The sequence below is a fragment of the Meles meles genome, chromosome 18 (genome assembly GCF_922984935.1).
Source record: "Meles meles chromosome 18, mMelMel3.1 paternal haplotype, whole genome shotgun sequence".
In the NCBI taxonomy this organism is placed as follows: domain Eukaryota; kingdom Metazoa; phylum Chordata; class Mammalia; order Carnivora; family Mustelidae; genus Meles; species Meles meles.
In genome coordinates this window covers 229,305-247,618 of record NC_060083.1, presented here as the reverse complement: position 1 = coordinate 247,618, position 18,314 = coordinate 229,305, and the positions used below count along the sequence as shown (strand labels likewise).

Here is an 18,314-nt window from a genome sequence, read left to right as displayed (position 1 = left end):
GTTGGAAGGCTGAAGGGTGAGGAGGGAGGGGTGCGGGTTTACTTCTGGGGCATTCGACTCCCCCTCCCGAGACAGGCAGAAGACCCTGGCATTCTGAAAATGGCCTCAGCCCCCCATGGCCTGGGAGAAAATGCTCCAAAAAACCTGCAGATGATTGGACCAAAGCCCTCTCCTATTTGGGAACAGCTCCTCAGAAAGCCAGGACAAGAAAGGGGTCCAGATTTTTCCTAGAGCTGCATCTCTCCAGCCACCAAGGGCGTCCGGGCTGTACCCAGACTCACTCCAGGTGGAGGGTGATGCGAGGGCCCCAAACCTGTGATTTGCAGTCGGCTCGAGGGGTCATTAGGGTCCTGCTCTCACAAAGGAAACGGGGCATTGAGAAGAATCCGGTCAGGCCCGTGCCAGGACCTTTGTCCCCAGACTCCTGTCCAGGGTCTGCCACGTGGCTGTCAGCAGACAGCAGCCCCACCCCGACCCCCAGCCACCTGTGCCCTCCAGCCTCGGGAAGCACTTGCCACCCCGTGGGTTGGTCCAGCACCTTCTCTGCCTCAGTGTCTCCTCTTCGGCAGTTGAGGGCACCCATTCCTGACTCGGGAACCAGCTCTCTGCCACTCGTAACTGCAAGCTCGGGCCAAGTGACACCTGCCAAGCCTCCAATTCTTCACCTGTGGAACAGCCCTCTGCCTGGGGGTGCTGTGAGTAGGTGAGGTGTTTGCAAAGCACTTAGCTTGAGTGCTTCCCACCCGGTAATCCCCAACAGGTGGCTTCCAGAGGGTGCTCAGCCCCGGGAGGGATTTCCATCCTGTGCTGTGAGGGCTGCTCCCTGGGCGCTGAACTCACCCCTGGGCCGGGGGGTGGGGGGGCGTCACCAGTCACAGGTAGGCAGGATGACCCAGCAGGCCCGCTGGGTCCTTGGGGACAGATGTCACTCCTGAGGGCAGTTACCCTGTTTCTCATGCTGGCTTTGCTGTGTGGGCTGAGGGGAGGAGGTGCACGGCGGGGCTTCCCACAACTTGTTCTCTCCCCTCTGAGCAAAATGAACATCTTCCTCGCACCTATGCAGGAGGGACACCCTATGATGGATTTCTCCGCACAAAACCCAAGATGGCCTGAGAGCAGAGCACAGGTTCTTTTAATTATACCTGCAAAGAATGTCACCAGGACAAAGCGGGGAGTACAGGGAAGGCTCTGTCTCCCTTGGCCCCGGGAAGAGGTCTTCAGCCTTGCAGAAGGGCCGGAAGTCTTGTATCTCTACGTGCTTTGTGGTTCCCGTTTGGTCAGAGCCTTAAAACCGGCCCCACGCGACTCTGAAATGTCAAGGACATAACTGATTCAGTTAAGGAACAGTCCCATGGTGGGCTGGCCTACCGGGTGCCTGTCCACTTCAGTTCGGAGCGCGCTCTTCTCTCCAGAGCCACTGAAACCAGATCCCCCCTTCACACGTCCCGTGCTCCCCCTGCGCCAGCCCCGCTCTGACAGGTGGCTGCGGGTCAGCACGCACAAAGCCCCTGCGAAGAACACCTTCCAGCGGTCTTGCTGCCAACGAGCTCAATCGGCGGGCATCTGTTAAGCCCCTGACTTGGTCTGGGAAGGTTACATGCGCCCACTTCGAGATCTAAATAATACGTAGTTACTTCTCGGCTGGACAGGAAGACGCAAGGGGGAAGGGCTCGGTCTGACAGGCCAGGGAGGGCACGCAGATCGGAGGAAGAAAAGAGGGGTGTCATGAAGCAGAACTGGGCCGTCGAACCTGCAGGTGTGGCTCATCAGGCGGGGTCAGAAGGGACCTCAAACAGCCCTGTCGCACCCGGCGGATGGGTGAGCGGAGCCGTCACCGAGGGCACATCAAGATCACTTCTATCTGGGGTGCAGCGAGGGTTCGTGGCTGGCTCTTTAGTGAGAAGGCCAGAGGGGAGACTCATTATTTAAACCAGGACAACAGGAATCTGAACCGTTAAGAGGCAAGGCTCGGTCCCCTGGGAACCGGCGTGAGCCTGCGTAGAGACGGTGGTGCCCTCCGGCCCGTGGGAAGCAGCTCGGGGTCCGAAGGGGTCCAGTCAGCCTCCAGCATGAAGTGACTGGGTGAGTGGACCGAAGGGAGCAAGAGCTAAAAGCAACAAGAACGTGCACGTGGCAGAGAAGCAGGAGACAGGGCCGCCTGCCCCGCTCTGGGTCACACCCCCACCACACAGTTCCGTTCATTCACTGGCTCAAACATAAAAAAGAAACGAAGTACTTCAGGGGGCAGGGCGGGGGTGGGGTGAGCAGGGGGAAGCCACCCTGCCGTCTCGCACAACAATCTTCTTCCTCTGCGGGCTTTCTTTCGGCATCTGAAATGCGTGCCTTGGGGGTGCAGACCCCGTTGGTCTGGGGACTCCTATGCCCATGTGTCATGACACCGCTGTCGCGGAACAGTGAGCACCCGGGGTGCAGCACACCCCAGGGTGGGAGCAGAGGGTGGGGGGAGGGCCGGAAGCCAAGAGGAACCGCCTCCTCTCCCACTGCGCTCTGCCCGCGGAGCCTGAACAGCCTGAACGCACAGCAGATGGCCCCCTCCCCAGCCTCCAGGAACATTCTTCCTTCCACCAGCAGGCCCTCTCGTTGTTCTGCATCTAGACATACGGCTGCACCCTCCACAAGGAGGACCAACGACGCCAAGCCACAGTCAAGGCCAAGTTCTGCTCCGGAAGCAGCCCCAGGTTACAGAGTTCACAGCTGGAGTCCGAGGCGCTGGTCGGGGGGAGTCAGGGAGGCCTTGTGCTCTCCCGCGTCTTTCCCGGGCCTTCCTGGAAGCCGGCCTCATCTACTCCTTGGGGATCTCAAACATGCAGAGGCTCTTGTACTTCTGCAGAAGCTCGTTCTTGGTCCTGACCTGCTCCCGGAGGCTGTGCAGCTGCTGCAGCTGCTGCTCGGGGCTCAGGCGGATGCCGGGCATGGCGCTGATGACTTTCCGCGTCTCCTGGAACTTGGTTTTGAGGGCGGTTAGGTCCTGGTGGATGTCCGGGCTGTCCTTGTCCATGCTACAGGGGGCAGAGGGCAGTCGTTAGCGTTCACGGCTCGGACTCACCCCCACAGAACCCGCTCTCTTCCGACCTTACCTCTCAGCCTGCCTTGTCGGCATGTCCCCTTCCGAGGCCGAGCGCCCCCAGGGGACAGCTGCCCAGGAGAAGCACCCACGCCCAAAACTGCCACGGCAGCCCCTCAGCCTGCTGGCGCCATTCGAGGCCGAAACCCCATTAGCTCAGAGGGCCGGGACTGTGTCTGCCTTGTTGGGACACGTACCCCTGGGCCCAAATTCGCCTTTGTTGCCCGAACGCTTGGCAAGTAAGTTCATAATGTTTGTTGAATGACTGAACACACCATTACCATTGTGAGGTGATGAATGGCTGGCAAAACTGGCCGAAATCCTACATTTCTTCTAACTGGAGACATTTCCAGGCCAATCAAGAAACTTTATCAGCGAGCCAGAGCTAAGTTTAGCTGATGTTTTGCTGCCTGAGTCTGTTAACGTAAGCACTCATTTCCACAGGGCTAGTCATAAATTTTACATTAGTTACAAGCTATTGGAAATTTTTCCAGCAGGTACGAAGTCTCCCCTACCAGTCCTGTAAATTCCTTGCCTTCAGGTCAGGCAGGATCATTCCCTCCATCCCACTGCTGGCTATCATTACCTGCCCAGAGAGCCATACTCCCCCTGCACTGCTAAAATAAAAACAAGAACAAAACCTTCACCTAAGATCAAAGAAACAGCTTGTCAGTTGCTCCTATACATTTTTTACAAGTGAGCAAGCGGGGGAGCTTTTGCAAACGAACAGCTGGGACTAAAACTCAAAGCCAGTTCAGTAGGCTGTTCTAAAAGTCACCCATTGAGGCGTGGGGTGGGGGGGGAACTGTCAACGATCACTTATTTTTTGAAATAAACGTCCATTCCTGATGGGGAGTATCAACCCAGATGGTGCTAATTCATGTTCATTATTCATCATTTCTCTGCTTATGCAGACAGAATATCCATCTTCCCTGGCAATCACTTGGCAAATGAGATGGGCTAACCCTGCTCCCTGCGCTAGCTCAGAGGCAAGATCTGGAGAATCACTCATTCTAGGGAATGTTAACCAGCCAAACATTTCTTGTCATCATTCGATGCCCTCACTTTAAATATCCAATGAATGGGATACCTTACCCGGGTTTCTAGAGAGGAGTAATTGGCATTTATGAGAACTGTGAATTCTTTAGAAGGGAGCAGATAGGGGGCATCTTTTATTTTAATGATTTTAGATGTCGGCTCGAATCTACAACTTTGGAGGGAAACCATCTGGGTTTCTGAAATTGTTATACTTGCATGGCATATGCGTTAACACGTCGAACGAACAGAAGTCCTAAGGGAGCTCTGAAATTGAACTACAGTTTTAAGAACACTAATTCACACCAATCTGAAAGGACACAGTAAAAGCAAACAAACAAAAATACATAAAGTAAGAAACTGGAAGGAAGTTACCATCACCCAGTTATGGGAGCAAGCATGACCCAGCCCCGAAGAAGACTGAGTTCTGAAGGAAAAAGTGGGCCATGCTCAGGGTGCTCGTTTTGAAAATCCCCAGCATCTCAAGGTTGTCCATTCTTCGCTCCGTGAACTCTCAGCGAAGGAGCCCCATAAAGGCTTGCCTGGAGGGAAGCTACAGGGAAAGGGGGCCATGTGGCCCCCAGCAAGGCCCTCTCGGCAAGCTTCTCCGCCTGCCCTAGTTGGTGAAGGTAAATAATGTGGGACTCCTGGAGCGAGGAGAACTCTCTATTCAGGAACCGGCTCCAACCAAGCGGGAACCTGCTAGACTGGGATGACTGTGAAATGCTCAAGCCAAAAGAAATGAGCCAGGCCAAACAGTGTGTGAATAAAAGCAGAAATCTCCGAACGGGCCTGCCTTTGTGTTCAATGTTAGTCATCAGCCAACTTTAGAAGAAAAAAAAATGAGACTAGGCCAAGGTCAACAGACGAAAATCATACAAACAAGGGCCAGGTTAGGGCACTTTGGTCCTGCTTATAGTAGTTTCTAAAAGATGGACAAAAATACTGCTGCTCTGGCTTGCCTGACAGGACACTTCTCCGTCTCCTGCGCACATCCTAGGTGATACTCAGCATCCCGCCGACACACACATTCAGTGTTCCTGGCACCAGGCCCAAGGCAAACATCACAGGCTTATTAGGCAGGCAGGTTTAAGAGCAATGCCTTGTTCGGGTCTAAATATGGTCACAGCTCCAATTTTTACTACAGGCGCCTTGGGACTTGAAGATGCCAGCTCGCCTCAACTGGGCAAGTGTGTCCACCAGGAACCTGGAAGCAAAAGGAACCCACCTGGTTCCCGAAGCCAACCTCTTCTCAAACCTGAGACCACGCAGTAGCAGACCTGTTTCCTGTTTCTTCCTCCTCAGTTTCCGTGACCCTCAGTCCTGCGCCCCCACTGTCCTGGCTGACCCATGCTGGGACTAGTCCTGTCCTCCCTCCCTCCCTCTTTCCATGCTAACTTCAGTGGCCGGCATCTTTCTAAAACAGTGTGGGGGTGGGGAGGGGGGGTTGTTGCTTTTCCTGTGACCGTAATAGGTGCTTGAGGGAAAAACTTTAAAACAGGAGACACCGAGGCTTAGAAAAGGAAGATCCCTCTAAGGCACATCCCAGAGAAACCCGCTGACATGTGGCATATACATTTCAGACCGTTTCGAAATATACGGTTACAAACACACATGTACTTCTTTGTTATTTGCTTTGACAACAATGTGACCATTCTTGCTTTTTTCACTTAAGTTGCACCTCGGATGTCTTTCCAGGTGAACGCACATACTGTGAATCAGCTAAATTTGGCTACTGTTGGCCATCTGGACGTAGGCAACTACCGTCTGTAATTGCAGTGAATGTTTTGTACCTACAGCCCCAAGTACTTGTGCAAGTATCTTGACTTCTCAGAAGTGAATTTCTAGGTTAAAGGTTATGTACTTTCAAATTTCTGACGGGCTGACAAAATGCCCTTCAAGAAACCTATATAGTTATAGTGGCTGCAGACGCGCTTGTCCCTTACGGCCTCGACAGCACTGGCCGGCCCGCCGGCTGTCAGAGAGCGAGCGGCTGGGTGCCTTTCTCTGTTTACTTCCGCCAGCACCTGAGATGTCCTCTGAGAGGGGCCCTTGCTTTTATCTGCTTACAGGGTTACAAGTGAAAAAGATTCCTTTTAAGGAGGGGCCACAAAAGGTTCTGCTAAAAGAAGTTTGAAAAAAATACCGCTCTACAGGGCAGCCCAGAATGGGTTCGTCCACTTCTACCTCTTCAGAGGCCAACAACCCCCAGCCTGACCTCCTTCCTGAATTTCGGGACCCTCGTGCCAACAGTTCCCACGTATTTTCTCCCTGGATTCTGAGGAGTCCTGCCGGCATCCCAAGCGCACTGACCAGCCCTGCAGCATGCCACAGCTCGGAGGCAGGGCGCTCCCATCTACAGGACTGAGCGAGCTGGAATGCTGCGCCCCTACAGATGTGTCCCTGTGCCGCGCTTCCTGGTGCCTGATGTGCACCCAGTCGCCGTCCCGTCCGCTCCTCCTTCTCCCACCGACCCTGATTTCCAGAGCTGGGTCCTCTCCTCCTTCTGACCCCCTCTGCCCTACGTACCTTTACAAAACCCAAGTCTGACTCCCAAGCTCCCAGACACCTGCCAGGCCAGTTCGCACTTGCAGGGGGCCCCTTAGGGCCAGCCACCAGCAGCCTGTGCCCCTTCCCACCGTGCCCCGGACTCCGCCTGAACGCGGCACTTCTCCACTGCACTAAGTGACCGTGGTCCCATGTGCCTGTTTCGTGGAGTCTGGGTTGCAGTGGGTGCTTGTTAAGTTAGGCCGAATGAGATGAAGTGGCAGAGGAGGGAACAGCTTGTAAGCTGGCCCAGAAATAATGCTTCCGAACAGGCTATAAATATTCCCTGTCTGGGCGCTCATCCTTTTCACTGGGATTCGGTTGAAGGAGAAGCCAAGGGCAGAGAAGACTACAGTCAAATGAGGGCAGACAAGCCCCACAGAGCCAGGGGCTTCTCTCTCAGACGTCTCCACTGATGTGGGAGCCGCGGCCTTCTCCATCTGAGGACAGGCCTCAGCCGGCATGGAGGGCTGATCAGATTAAAATAGATCTTGTGTAGGAAGGTCAGTAATACCGTTTCCATGAAAGTGGTGTTGCCTGGGCTCCCAGGTCTTGTTGACCTGCCTGGACAATAGAAAGACTTGCTGTCAGCGACATGGCCCCGACCGAGAGGTGAAGGACGACACCGTGTACTCCTCACTTAAACTAGCTCTGCAGTGTCCCAGATGGCTCCCCCTTTCCTACCCAGCAAACACAGAACCTTTCAAGAAACTAAAAAAATTACCGAACCAAACCAAAAACCCATTTAAGTACCCATGTCGACAGAATACTTTTCCTGAGCGAGCCACAACCAGCAGCGGGGCAGAGACAACCGCAGCTCAGGGCTCCTAGGCTGGGACACTTAGTTCCAGACTCTAGATTTGGCAACTTTGAGGGGGAAAACACTGAATTCTCTTTGGTCCTCATTTCTTTCCTCCTTTGTTCTACACATATGTCTCTAATGGGATTTCTACACGTAAGAGGAGAGGTCTCAAAGAGTTGGGAACCCTAACATTTCTTACACACATGGAAATGACATTTTCCTTTCCCCTTTTCCTCATTCTCTAAGTTAACACAAATATGTCGTTTGGATCATTCCTTCAACTCAGGGACGGCCAGCAGGAGGGAAGTGCGGTGGAGCTTCTCTCCAGCGCCAGGCAGGGTGCATCCCAGCCACGACGACAAGAACTGGGCGCTCTCCTGGTGTGGGAGGTGGCCTCTGAGCAGGTCTACAAGCGTAGGTGGCATTTCCCTGGGCAAAGATGACGCATGCGCCCTGGAGGACTCCATGCACCCAAAGGGCACTGGCATCAGAATGACTCGCTCTGGGTTTTCTGTGGCATGGTCCAGGCAGGCCTCTGAAGATGGTCTGCACGGACTCCTGAATGGAGGGCTACCAGTGGGGAAGGACGGAATGGGAAGAATAGGGAGCCCTAGAGATTTTTCAGCAGAGAAAAATTCACCTGCTAACATGCACAGGATGAATTAGAGAGACGAGAGGATAAAGGCAAAGAAACTGTTTAAGAAATGACTGTAAGGGCGCCTGGGTGGCTCAGTGGGTTGGGCCGCTGCCTTCGGCTCGGGTCGTGATCTCGGGGTCCTGGGATCGGGTCCCGCGTCGGGCTCTTTGCTCGGCGGGAGCCTGCTTCCTTCTCTCTCTCTCTGCCTGTCTCTCTGTCTATTTGTGATCTCGCTCTGTCAAATAAATAAATAAATAAATAAAAAAAAAAAAAAAAAAAAGAAATGACTGTAAGATCCCCAAAGGACCTGGACCATGAGTGTTACCAACAGGCTTGGAAGTAAAGCCTGAACGTTCTACTAACCTAATCTCATCATCTCTGCACCTCCCAGCATCTCAGCCAGGCTACAGAAAACAGGCTGGGCGAGATCAAGGTACTACAAGTAAATGCTGCCGAGAGAGAGGGAAGAGGGAAGACCGGCCTGGACAGATCATGAATTGTGCCTGGAAGATTTCACAGTTTGGTGCTGGAGAAGAACAGAATGTCCAGAAGCAGATGAGCAAACATATGGGGACTCCCTGTATATGGCGAAGGCGATGGCTCCAGCAGAGAAAACGATGAATATGTGGTAAGAGCAATGGGATGATACAGCTCCGGGAGGGAAAGTGGGGGTGTCCCCTTCCTTCTTCCATTAAAATACATTCCAGAAGCACCACAGAACTGAAAGTGCGGCTCAGTCAGTTAAGCATCGGTCTCATGATTTGAGCTCAGGTTATATCTCAGGGTCCTGGGATCTAATCCTGCTTAGGATTCTTTCTCTCCCTCTGTCCCTCCCCCTTCACTTGCTCTCACTCAAATAAATACATAAATCCAAAAAAAAAAAACATTGGAAGTGAAAAATGAAACCATAAAAGTCCTAGAGGAAAGAGAGATTGACATTTGTCCCGTTATTAGAGTGGGAAGGCCTTGCTAACTAGGACCAAAATCCAGAAGCCACTAAGGAAAAGCGTAACAAAGCTGCGTGCATAAACGATGCTTCCAGATGACAAACAAACAAGAGAACCGGGAACAAAGTCAAAAGAAGTCACAACTCGGGGGTAGTATGTATAATACGCTAGCCCGGCAAAGGTTCATTAAAAGAGGGATGACCTCATAGAAAATGGGCAGTTTACAGGGGAAAAACACAGATGACGTAAGAAGATGCATATGAAAAGATGCTTTATCTGATCAAATGAGACACAGACCAATACAACACAGCATTTCTGACCTGTCAGATCAGCCCGAGTTAAAACGTTTAAAGGTGATGGCAGGGGTATGGGGAAAACACACAAATACACGGGGCGCCGGGCTGGCTCAGTGGGTTAAGCCTCTGCCTTTGGCTCAGGTCATGATCTCAGGGTCCTGGGATCGAGCCCCACATCGGGCTCTCTGCTCAGCGGGAAGCCTGCTTCCTCCTCTCTCTCTCTGCCTGCCTCTCTGTCCACTTGCGATCTCTGTCTGTCAAATAAATAAATAAAATCTTAACAAAAAGAGACCCAAACACACTGCTGGTGAAGCACACACTGGCGCTTTCTTACTTATTTGCTAACAGTGATGGAAATGTTAAAGTCACATATCCCTTTGCTGGAAATTTACTCAGTTTACAAACAGGCCATTGACAAACGGGGTCGCTGCAGCACTGACCGCAGCGGCAAAATGCCAGAAAGCCTGGAAGTGTTGAAAGAAACGGTGGCATAATCACGAAGGGAGGATGACGCAGCCTGGGGACAAGGGAGGGAGCTGGGAGGAGTGGAGGGAGAGGCTCACTTGCCATTTTGTACCTTTGCGGGGTTCTTCGAATACATCTACAATTGAAATTTTTCATTTCATTTTTTGTTTTTACAACTGCGACTTTTATTCTTAAGATTTTTATTTATCTGAGAAAGTACAGCCAGGGGGAGGGGCAGACGGAGAGGGAGAAGCAGGCTCCCTGCTGAGCAGGGTGCCCCAAGACGTGGGGCTCGATCCTAGGACCCCGAGCCGAAGGCAGATGCCTAACTGAGCCACCCAGCACCCCTAGAATTTTTAAAAAATACTTTCTGGATGGCAGATTTCTGGCCCACGGTGGTTAATCAAAGCAGCCCAGGCCACAGGATTGTGTTCTGGACAAAGCTAAAACGATGTAGCGCTCTACCTTCAGCAACAGCTATGAAAATGAGAAATGCCTGTACCCTCCGCTCCGGCAATTCCACTGCTCGGGATTTACCTCACCATAAACGTGCTCCAGTACAAGGATGCTCCCCCCAGCACCGCTGGCAGCAGCAAAAATTAGAACAACACGTAAACGTCCACAAACAAGACTGGTTACGTCAGTGATGGGGCTGCTACCTTACTGAGGAGGCCTTCGTGGGTGGGAATGAAAAGGGTCCAAGACAGACTCATAAGGGGGAAAAAAAAAAGTACAGTATGATCTCAAGTCCTATACATTTTTTAAAAGACATGCATATATAGGTCTTGGAAGGGTACTTAGAATATCAGCAGCAATTAGGGTTGGTGAGGGAACTTCACTTTACAGGATTCTGAATTTGCAACTGTTACTTTTTTTTTAATAAAAACTTTCTACAGACCTAATGACGCAGGAGTCCGAATTCTTTATGAGAACGAGAAAGGCTAAACTCACTTCAGCTTCTCATTCGTCCCCTGGGCAAGGAGTAAACAGATAATACAGGGGTGCGCGCAGAAGCTACAGGAGAGGGAGAGATCAAGGGCCTTCAGGAGCCAGCGCGTCTTGGCCCTCATTCCGTCCGGCCAGGCCGGCCTGCTGGGACAGCGTCCTCACTGGCTTCCCCGCCTGGGGGCAGGGACGCCACCTCTATCTCGAGCTCGAATCTGACTGAGGCCCAGCGGTTGGAAGTTCTCATTGGCTCCCCACTCCTCAGAGGACAAAATCTCCCTCCCTGTGGGGGATGTGCTGTCCTCTGTGTGCTGACTCTCTCCCTCTTGCCAGTTCTCCCTTACGACCTTCCGTTTACGCCCCAGCCTCATCACCCTGCGAGCCGGCTGCAAGAGTTCGATGCTGCTTCTTGGCGTCACGACCTTGTCCGCGCTCTTCCTACACCACTCCTCCTGCCTGCCGTAATCTAAGACTCCACACCGGCCCTTAGCAAACCTCCTGACTCCTCCAGGCTGCCCTGGGGCCCTCTCTTGTGCCATTCCTACCACAGTCTGGCTCCTTCCCTCATCAGCCTCTTAACACAAATACCTACCTACACACACTTGAAGATCACATCCTAGCTCCTTTCATGGTGATAGGGTCTTTCCTTCTCTCAGTGAGTTTCCTCCAAGTGGAGTTTTGCGCTTCTGTTTTGTTCTATCCTTTGCTACGGTTCTTCTTCAATGCTTAGTGACCCTGGCTGCCAGTCATATAGTTAAGAGTAAAATACTATTCGATTAATGTGCCTAATTTACTGCTTTCAGCATTCTAAATGAAAGAAGAAAAAGATACGATCCTATGATAAAGAGGATGTTCATTATTTTGACTTCCATCAGATGTGGAGGAAGAAGCCGAATGCCAATAGAAAATGTAAATACTTTATATTCTGTTAGTAAAAAGCGGCGTATTAGTAAATAATGGAGAATACTGAAAAAAAAGTGTAAAACACTAAAAGGCTTAGTGGAAACTCCCTTTTTTGGGGGAGATTTTATTATTTGAGAGAGAGAGCGCAGGAGGTGGGGCAGAGGGAGAGAACCCCAAGCAGACCCTGCTCTCAGCGCAGAGCTCGACCTCATGAGCCTGAGATCATGACCTGAGCTGAAACCAAGAGTTGCATGCTTAACTGAGTCACCCAGGTGCCCCCGCCCCACTTAGTGGAAACTCTTAATGATGCTTCTTTACTTTCTTCGAATGAACTAAGTTCTTTCTTGGGGAGCCCCCGATGTCTTCCCCTTTGGGCTCATCAGACACCCCAGAGAAGGGATCTCTGTCTCTCTGGCTGCCCGTCTAGAAGCCGGACTGGGAAAGGGTGGTGAAGCACTTCACTTTGTGAAGTTTCTCTTAATCCCTCTTTTCAGTATGGCTCCCTTTCTCCAACTCCTGCCATGTGCCTGGTGCTCCCCAGTCCAGAGACTCTCTGGCTTATCTTTAAAAATAAATCTTGGGAGAGAGTAATCTTTTAATTTTCTGCCAAGATGGAAGAAGGATAGTCACCCATCTGCTTGGACTGAGGAAGACGACTATGAGCTCTGATTCTTAAACAGACTTTTAGTCCCACTTCATCTCTATTTCCAGAAGTCCCTGGCGTTGTCAATTCCCAAGATGGAGGGAGAAGCCATGGTCTAAGGCAGCTGCTTCTGGATGCTTCTTCCGGCTGAGAGATGGATTAGCCTTTGGCCATCTGCTTTGTGACAATTATCTCCTCTCCTGTTCTTTCTGGTTTTATGCTTAAAAACAAAACACTCTTCACTGTCCTTTCGGAGGGTACAGAAATAGACACAGGTGATCAACGCTCGGTCTTTCACAGGAGGCTGCTCTTGAGTACAGCTTACAGCAGTCTTGGGATTTAAAGCACGGTTACTCCATTTCACGAGAGAAAAGAGACTCAGGGAAGCTAAGTCATTTGACCGAGATCTCTTAGCCCGCACACTACAAAGCTGTAATTTGAACCCACTCTTTGAGGTCCACTGTTATCACTCACGTATTAGAGATAAGGAATTAAGGCCTAGAAAGGCTACATAATTTACTAAGATTACAAGGCAAGTGACCATCAGTGTGTGGATCTGAATCCAGGGCGACCTGACTTCAAAGCCCATGTTCTTTCTAGCGTAGCTTACTGCTCCATGCTTAAGGCCAGTCGACCCAAATGCGCTACTGGGGTGCAGTATACTCTCAGGGGTCCAGAACTGTCCCTGAGACTGTGTACATTTTGGTTTTGTCTGTATTTTTCTTACAACCAGTGAATTTGGGTTAATTTGGATAATCCATTTATAATCCAGCCCTGCCCTGGGACTTTGGGGTCTCACGCGCGTTTGTTCGCTATCTCACCGCTGCCGGAAGTTCTACTTGAACTTCACAGGCTAATGAGAACAGACCAGAGTCTGCCCACCCTGTAGACGGCGAGTTCACACCAAGTGAAGCCAAATGAAGGCAGGGTCTAACTGAGCACAAAGGCTTCACAGTTGTTCCAAAAGTGGTGGCCGCATGAGGTCGTCCCACAGCGAGTTGATCCGCCCGGCCGGACTCCAAAGAAGCCGCCGTTCAGACAAGACTTTCACGTTGCGGGTAGCAAGTTCAGCTCAGCAAAGCAGCGCAGAGAGCGGTACTGCCCACCCGAGGTTACTGGAAGAGCGATTTCATTACTTCGTTCCGGTTTTTAACGGGTCGGCGGTTCTGAGACTGGCCTACCCGGCAACGTGGACAGAAACCACCGCAGAAACCACCGCGCAAACGTGCGGATCAAGCCGACTTCCGGTTGTGCCGTTGGTTTTCCTTCTACAGGGTCAGCTGAAAACGCAGGCCCACCAGGCGACCGGCCAGAAGCAACGGCAGGCGCGGCGGCCTGCGTGGCTCAGTGTGCGGAGGGCTGGGGCTCCCGACTTCGGCGGACTCCGGCCGGCCCAGCAGGTCTGCGGGAGCTGCCTCCCTCGGCCCTTCTGCTCCCGCCCGTGAGCAAATTGGAAAGGTCGGCGAACCACTCTCTGCACTGTCCGAGCACCGGCGACCCCCGGGCAACTTGCGTCTTTGCTTCTGTGTTTTGTCACGCACCCTCCGGCCTCTCCGACGACGGTAACTCCGAGACCCGCCTTCCCGCTCCAGGCGGGGTGCGGCGCGGCGCTGAGCCGGCCCTTCTGACGGTGCGTCCCGCGGCGCCCAGCGGGGCGCACCCCGGGAGACGGGCACGCCGGGACGCCGCGTCCGAGGGCTGCTCCCTCCGACCCGCGAGAGAGCGGGCGCAGGGGCGCCGGACCCCCAGACCCCGAGAGGCGAACCGGAGCGGTCCGACCGCCGAGCCCGCGTCCGGCCTCGTCCCCCGCCTTCGCTTTCAGGACACCGCGGGGCCCTGCTGAGGTCTGGCAACCCCCCAGGCTCAAACCTCTGCCGAGCTCAAGGGCGACCAGACGCGGTCCCGGAAGCGGCCTCCTCCCCGGGGTGCAGCCCGCGGCGCCCAGGCCTCTGCCGCTCGGAGACGGGACGAGGCGGAGGCGTGTCGTGGCGGGTCCTCTCTTGGCTCTTACCATTTGATGATGTTGTGGACCAGAGGCAGAAAGGAGTAATTCTCCTCCTCCTTCACGCCGGCGGGCGACTGAGGCCTCGGCGCCGGCGACTGCTGCGGCTGAGCCGCGGCGACCGGAGGCGGCGGCTGCGAAGGCGGCAGCGGCTTCGTCTCGGGCAGCGGCGGCTCGGCCGGCGGCGGTAACGCATCCTCGGCCTGTCGCCCGGCGGCCACCCCGGCGGAGGCCATGGCGCCCGGGACCGCGCCAGTCACTCAACAGGACCCCAGCGCTCAGCTTCTCAAACGCGTCGCGGACCCCTGACGTCACCACCGTGCGCCCGCGGGGCGGGCTCTGGAGAAAGGTTGTGCGCGTGCGTACTAGGATATGGGCGGGGCGATGGCCAGGGGCGTGGTTTCTGTTACTAGGCAACGGGCTAGTGACTTTTTTTATTAAGTATTTCTTTTTTTCTTTCCATTTTTTTTTATTGTTTATTTACAGAGTAAATTTGTTTATTTACAGTGTTCATTGTTTTGGCACCACACCCAGTGCTCCATGCAGTACGTGCCCTCCCTATTACCCACCACCTTGTTCCTCAACCTCGCACCCCCCCCCCCCCCCCCCCCCCCCCCCCCCCGCCCCTTCAAAACCCTCTGGTTGTTTTTCAGAGTCCATAGTCTCTCGTGGTTCATCTCCCCTTCCAGTTTCCCTCAACTCCCTCTCCTCTCCATCTCCCCATGTCCTCCATGTTATTTGTTATGCTCCACAAATAAGTGAGACCATATGATACTTGATTCTCTCTGCTTGACTTATTTCACTCAGCATAATTTCTTCCAGTCCCGTCCATGGTGCTACAAAAGTTGGGTATTCGTCCTTTCTGATGGAGGCATAATACTCCATTGTGTATATGGACCACATCTTCCTTATCCATTCGTCCATTGAAGGGCATCTTGGTTCTTTCCACAGTTTGGCGACTGTAGCCATTGCTGCTATAAACATTGGGGTACAGATGGCCCTTCTTTTCACTACATCTGTATCTTTGGGGTAAATACCCAGCAGTGCAATTGCAGGGTCATAGGGAAGCTCTATTCTTAATGTCTTCAGGAATCTCCACACTGTTCTCCAAAGTGGCTGCACCAACTTGCATTCCCACCAACAGTGTAAGAGGGTTCCCCTTTCTCCACATCCTCCCCAACACACGTTGTTTCCTGTCTTGCTAATTTTGGCCATTCTAACCGGTGTCACGTGGTATCTCAATGTGGTTTTCATTTGAATCTCCCTGATGGCTAGTGATGATGAACATTTTTTCATGTGTCTGATAGCCATTTGTATGTCTTCGTTGGAGAAGTGTCTGTTCATATCTTCTGCCCATTTTTTGATATGATTATCTGTTTTGTGTGTGTTGAGTTTGAGGAGTTCTTTATAGATCCTGGATATCAACCTTTGTCTGTACTGTCATTTGCAAATATCTTCTCCCATTCCGTGGGTTGCCTTTTTGTTTTGTTGACTCTTTCCTTTGCTGTGCAGAAGCTTTTGATCTTGAGGAAGTCCCAAAAGTTCATTTTCGCTTTTGTTTCCTTGGCCTTTGGAGACATATCTTGAAAGAAGTTGCTGTGGCTGATATCGAAGAGGTTACTGCCTATGTTCTCCTCTAGGATTCTGATAGATTCCTGTCTCACGTTGAGGTCTTTTATCCATTTTGAGTTTATCTTTGTGTACAGTGTAAGAGAATGGTCGAGTTTCATTCTTCTACATATCGCTGTCCAGTTTTCCCAGCACCATTTATTGAAGAGACTGTCTTTTTTCCATTGAATATTTTTTCCTGTTTTGACGAAGATTATTTCACCATGGAGTTGAGGGTCCATATCTGGGCTCTCCACTCTGTTCCACTGGTCTATGTGTCTGTTTTTATGCCAGTACCACGCTGTCTTGGTGATCACAGCTTTGTAGTAAAGCTTGAAATCGGGTAATGTGATGCCGCCAGTTTTGTTTTTGTTTTTCAACATTTCCTTAGCAATTCGGGGTCTCTTCTGATTCCATACAAATTTTAGGATTATTTGCTCCAGCTCTTTGAAAAATACCGGTGGAATTTTGATTGAATGGCATTAAAAGTATAGATTGCTCTAGGCAGTATAGACATTTATCTGACAGAGACACAGCGGGAACACAAGCCGGGGAAAGTGGGAGAGGGAGAAGCAGGCTGCCCACTGAGTAGGGAGCCTGACGCCGGCCCGACCCAGGACCCCAGAGGCGGACACCCAATGACCGGGCCACCCAGGCACCCCCTGTTGGCGTATTTGGTTGTAAGTCGAGGCAGCTGGATTATTGGCCAGCAATCGATTTATTTCAGAAAGTTTCATTCTTACTAACACGACGAAGAGGGTCCCAAAGTGACCAATACAGGAAGGCCGAGACCCGAAGGCCTCCACCAGCCCGCCCTTGCCCTCGGGGGAGCTTCCCGAAGACCACCGCCACCCACGGTCGAGAGCCGACAGCTGACAGCCGGCCCAGTGCCCGTTACAGGCCAGGCCCCGGGCTCCGCGGGCTCCACGGCTCCATGGGCTCCGTGGGCTCCACGGGCTCCATGGGCTCCCCGGGCTCCACAGCACCAGGAATCCAAAGAGCGAGGCCTGCGCCCGAGGACAGGTGGCAAACCCCGACGCAGCCGCAGAGATGCTGCTGGCCACAGGGGCAGAGACACAGGAGTTAAAGCCCCGCGTGGCTCGATGGGGAGGAGCTAGTAATTGGACATGAACTATGCATCTTCTGGGCGGCAGACGCAGTGGGACATGTGGGGGCAGGGGGCGGAGGGCTCTCTGGACTTCAGTAGGAGCCAAAGGGGAGGGACTCGTGGGAAGAATAAATGTGCCCTACAGGAAAGGCAACTGTCAGGTGGGTGCTCTCCAAACCTGCTGGCCGGTCTCTTCACCCCCAGGTCTCAGGTTCCTTAACTGTAGAATCTTTAGTTCAGAGTCACAGCAGATCCCAAACTGCTTTCTAACTTCAGATACATGGCTGAGCTCCAAAAGTCTTGTTTGCCCCCAGGATCCTAGGCCAAAAACCTGGTGGTTTTGTAATTATATTTCTCAAAACAAGTGTGATATAGGAGCCGCATAATAAATTTCTGGGCAATGGGACAACCATCCTAAGCTTAGTTAGTGAGGGGGAGAGGACATGAGGTAGGAAAGCCCCAGCCTTTCAAAGCCAACCATCAAGGGTCTTAAAGAGAGGCAAGGAAGCCCTACGCAGGCAGCAAGATGAGCCGGAGTGCTCAAGAGCAAGGTCGCTGATCCCAAGGAGAGCATCGATGCTACTATTTGGATGCATCAGGAGAGGTTTATGGAGGCAGACCCTAGGGAAGCCCGACCGTAGAAGGAAGCAGGAAGCTGGAGCCCGTGCTGGCAGAGGCTTTGTCGTGAGGCGCCTTAGCACAGCTTTCTTCTGCAAGAACCGTGCAGAGCACCTGCAAGGGTGGGGGTGGGGTGTGGAGGGTGGGGAGAGCAAGGGGAGGGAGAGCCTGAAGCTTTTCTTCTTGCTACCCACGGACCTTGCTACCCACTTCAGGGAAGAGTTTTAAGAGTCACGGTAGAGAGCAGAGGAGAAAGGCTGGGATCAGACCAGGTGTGCTTGAAGAGACCCCTTTGCAGCCATCTGGGGAGATGCCGAGGGTGCAAGAATTACTAGTAGTTGCCACAACTGCGGGGAGTAAAAGTAGGTACAAGCAGGAGTCACAGTCGTTATCACATTTAACCCACAGAAGAGCTCTAGAAGGCAGATGCCAGCTTCTTCAATTCTTGGGCGAGGACTCTGAGGCTGATGATGGTTAAGGTACTGGCCCGGGCCACACAGCTTGCCCGACACCAGATCGACGGTCTTGACCAACACTTCCGGTCGCTGCTGGTTCTGTAACTTATGATTCAAAATCTTTTTTAAAAAAAATTTCTTTCTTTTTTTAAAAAAAAGATTTTATTTATTTATTTGACAGAGAGATCACAAGTAGGCGGAGAGACAGGCAGAGAGAA

At 52.5% G+C, this 18,314-nt stretch overlaps 1 protein-coding gene across 1 annotated transcript; it reads right to left on the bottom strand.

Annotated features, from left to right (window-relative positions):
- Positions 1-1,110: 1,110 nt before the first annotated feature.
- On the bottom strand, positions 1,111-14,627 carry MED9 (mediator complex subunit 9). The gene is made up of 2 exons (XM_045985184.1): positions 14,317-14,627; positions 1,111-3,020 (listed from the first exon to the last, which is right to left on the bottom strand). Exons 1-2 carry the CDS (start codon positions 14,541-14,543, stop codon positions 2,804-2,806), a joined length of 444 nt encoding a protein of 147 aa, XP_045841140.1. The 5' UTR covers positions 14,544-14,627; the 3' UTR covers positions 1,111-2,803.
- Positions 14,628-18,314: the final 3,687 nt, after the last annotated feature.

Excerpts from the sequence above, each read along its gene's own strand:
- MED9 (XM_045985184.1), bottom strand. The coding sequence starts at position 14,543 with ATGGCCTCCGCCGGGGTGGCCGCCGGGCGACAGGCCGAGGATGCGTTA. Across the intron at positions 3,021-14,316 it reads GTCCACAACATCATCAAATG|CATGGACAAGGACAGCCCGG; the intron begins GTAAGAGCCAAG and ends TGCCCCCTGTAG.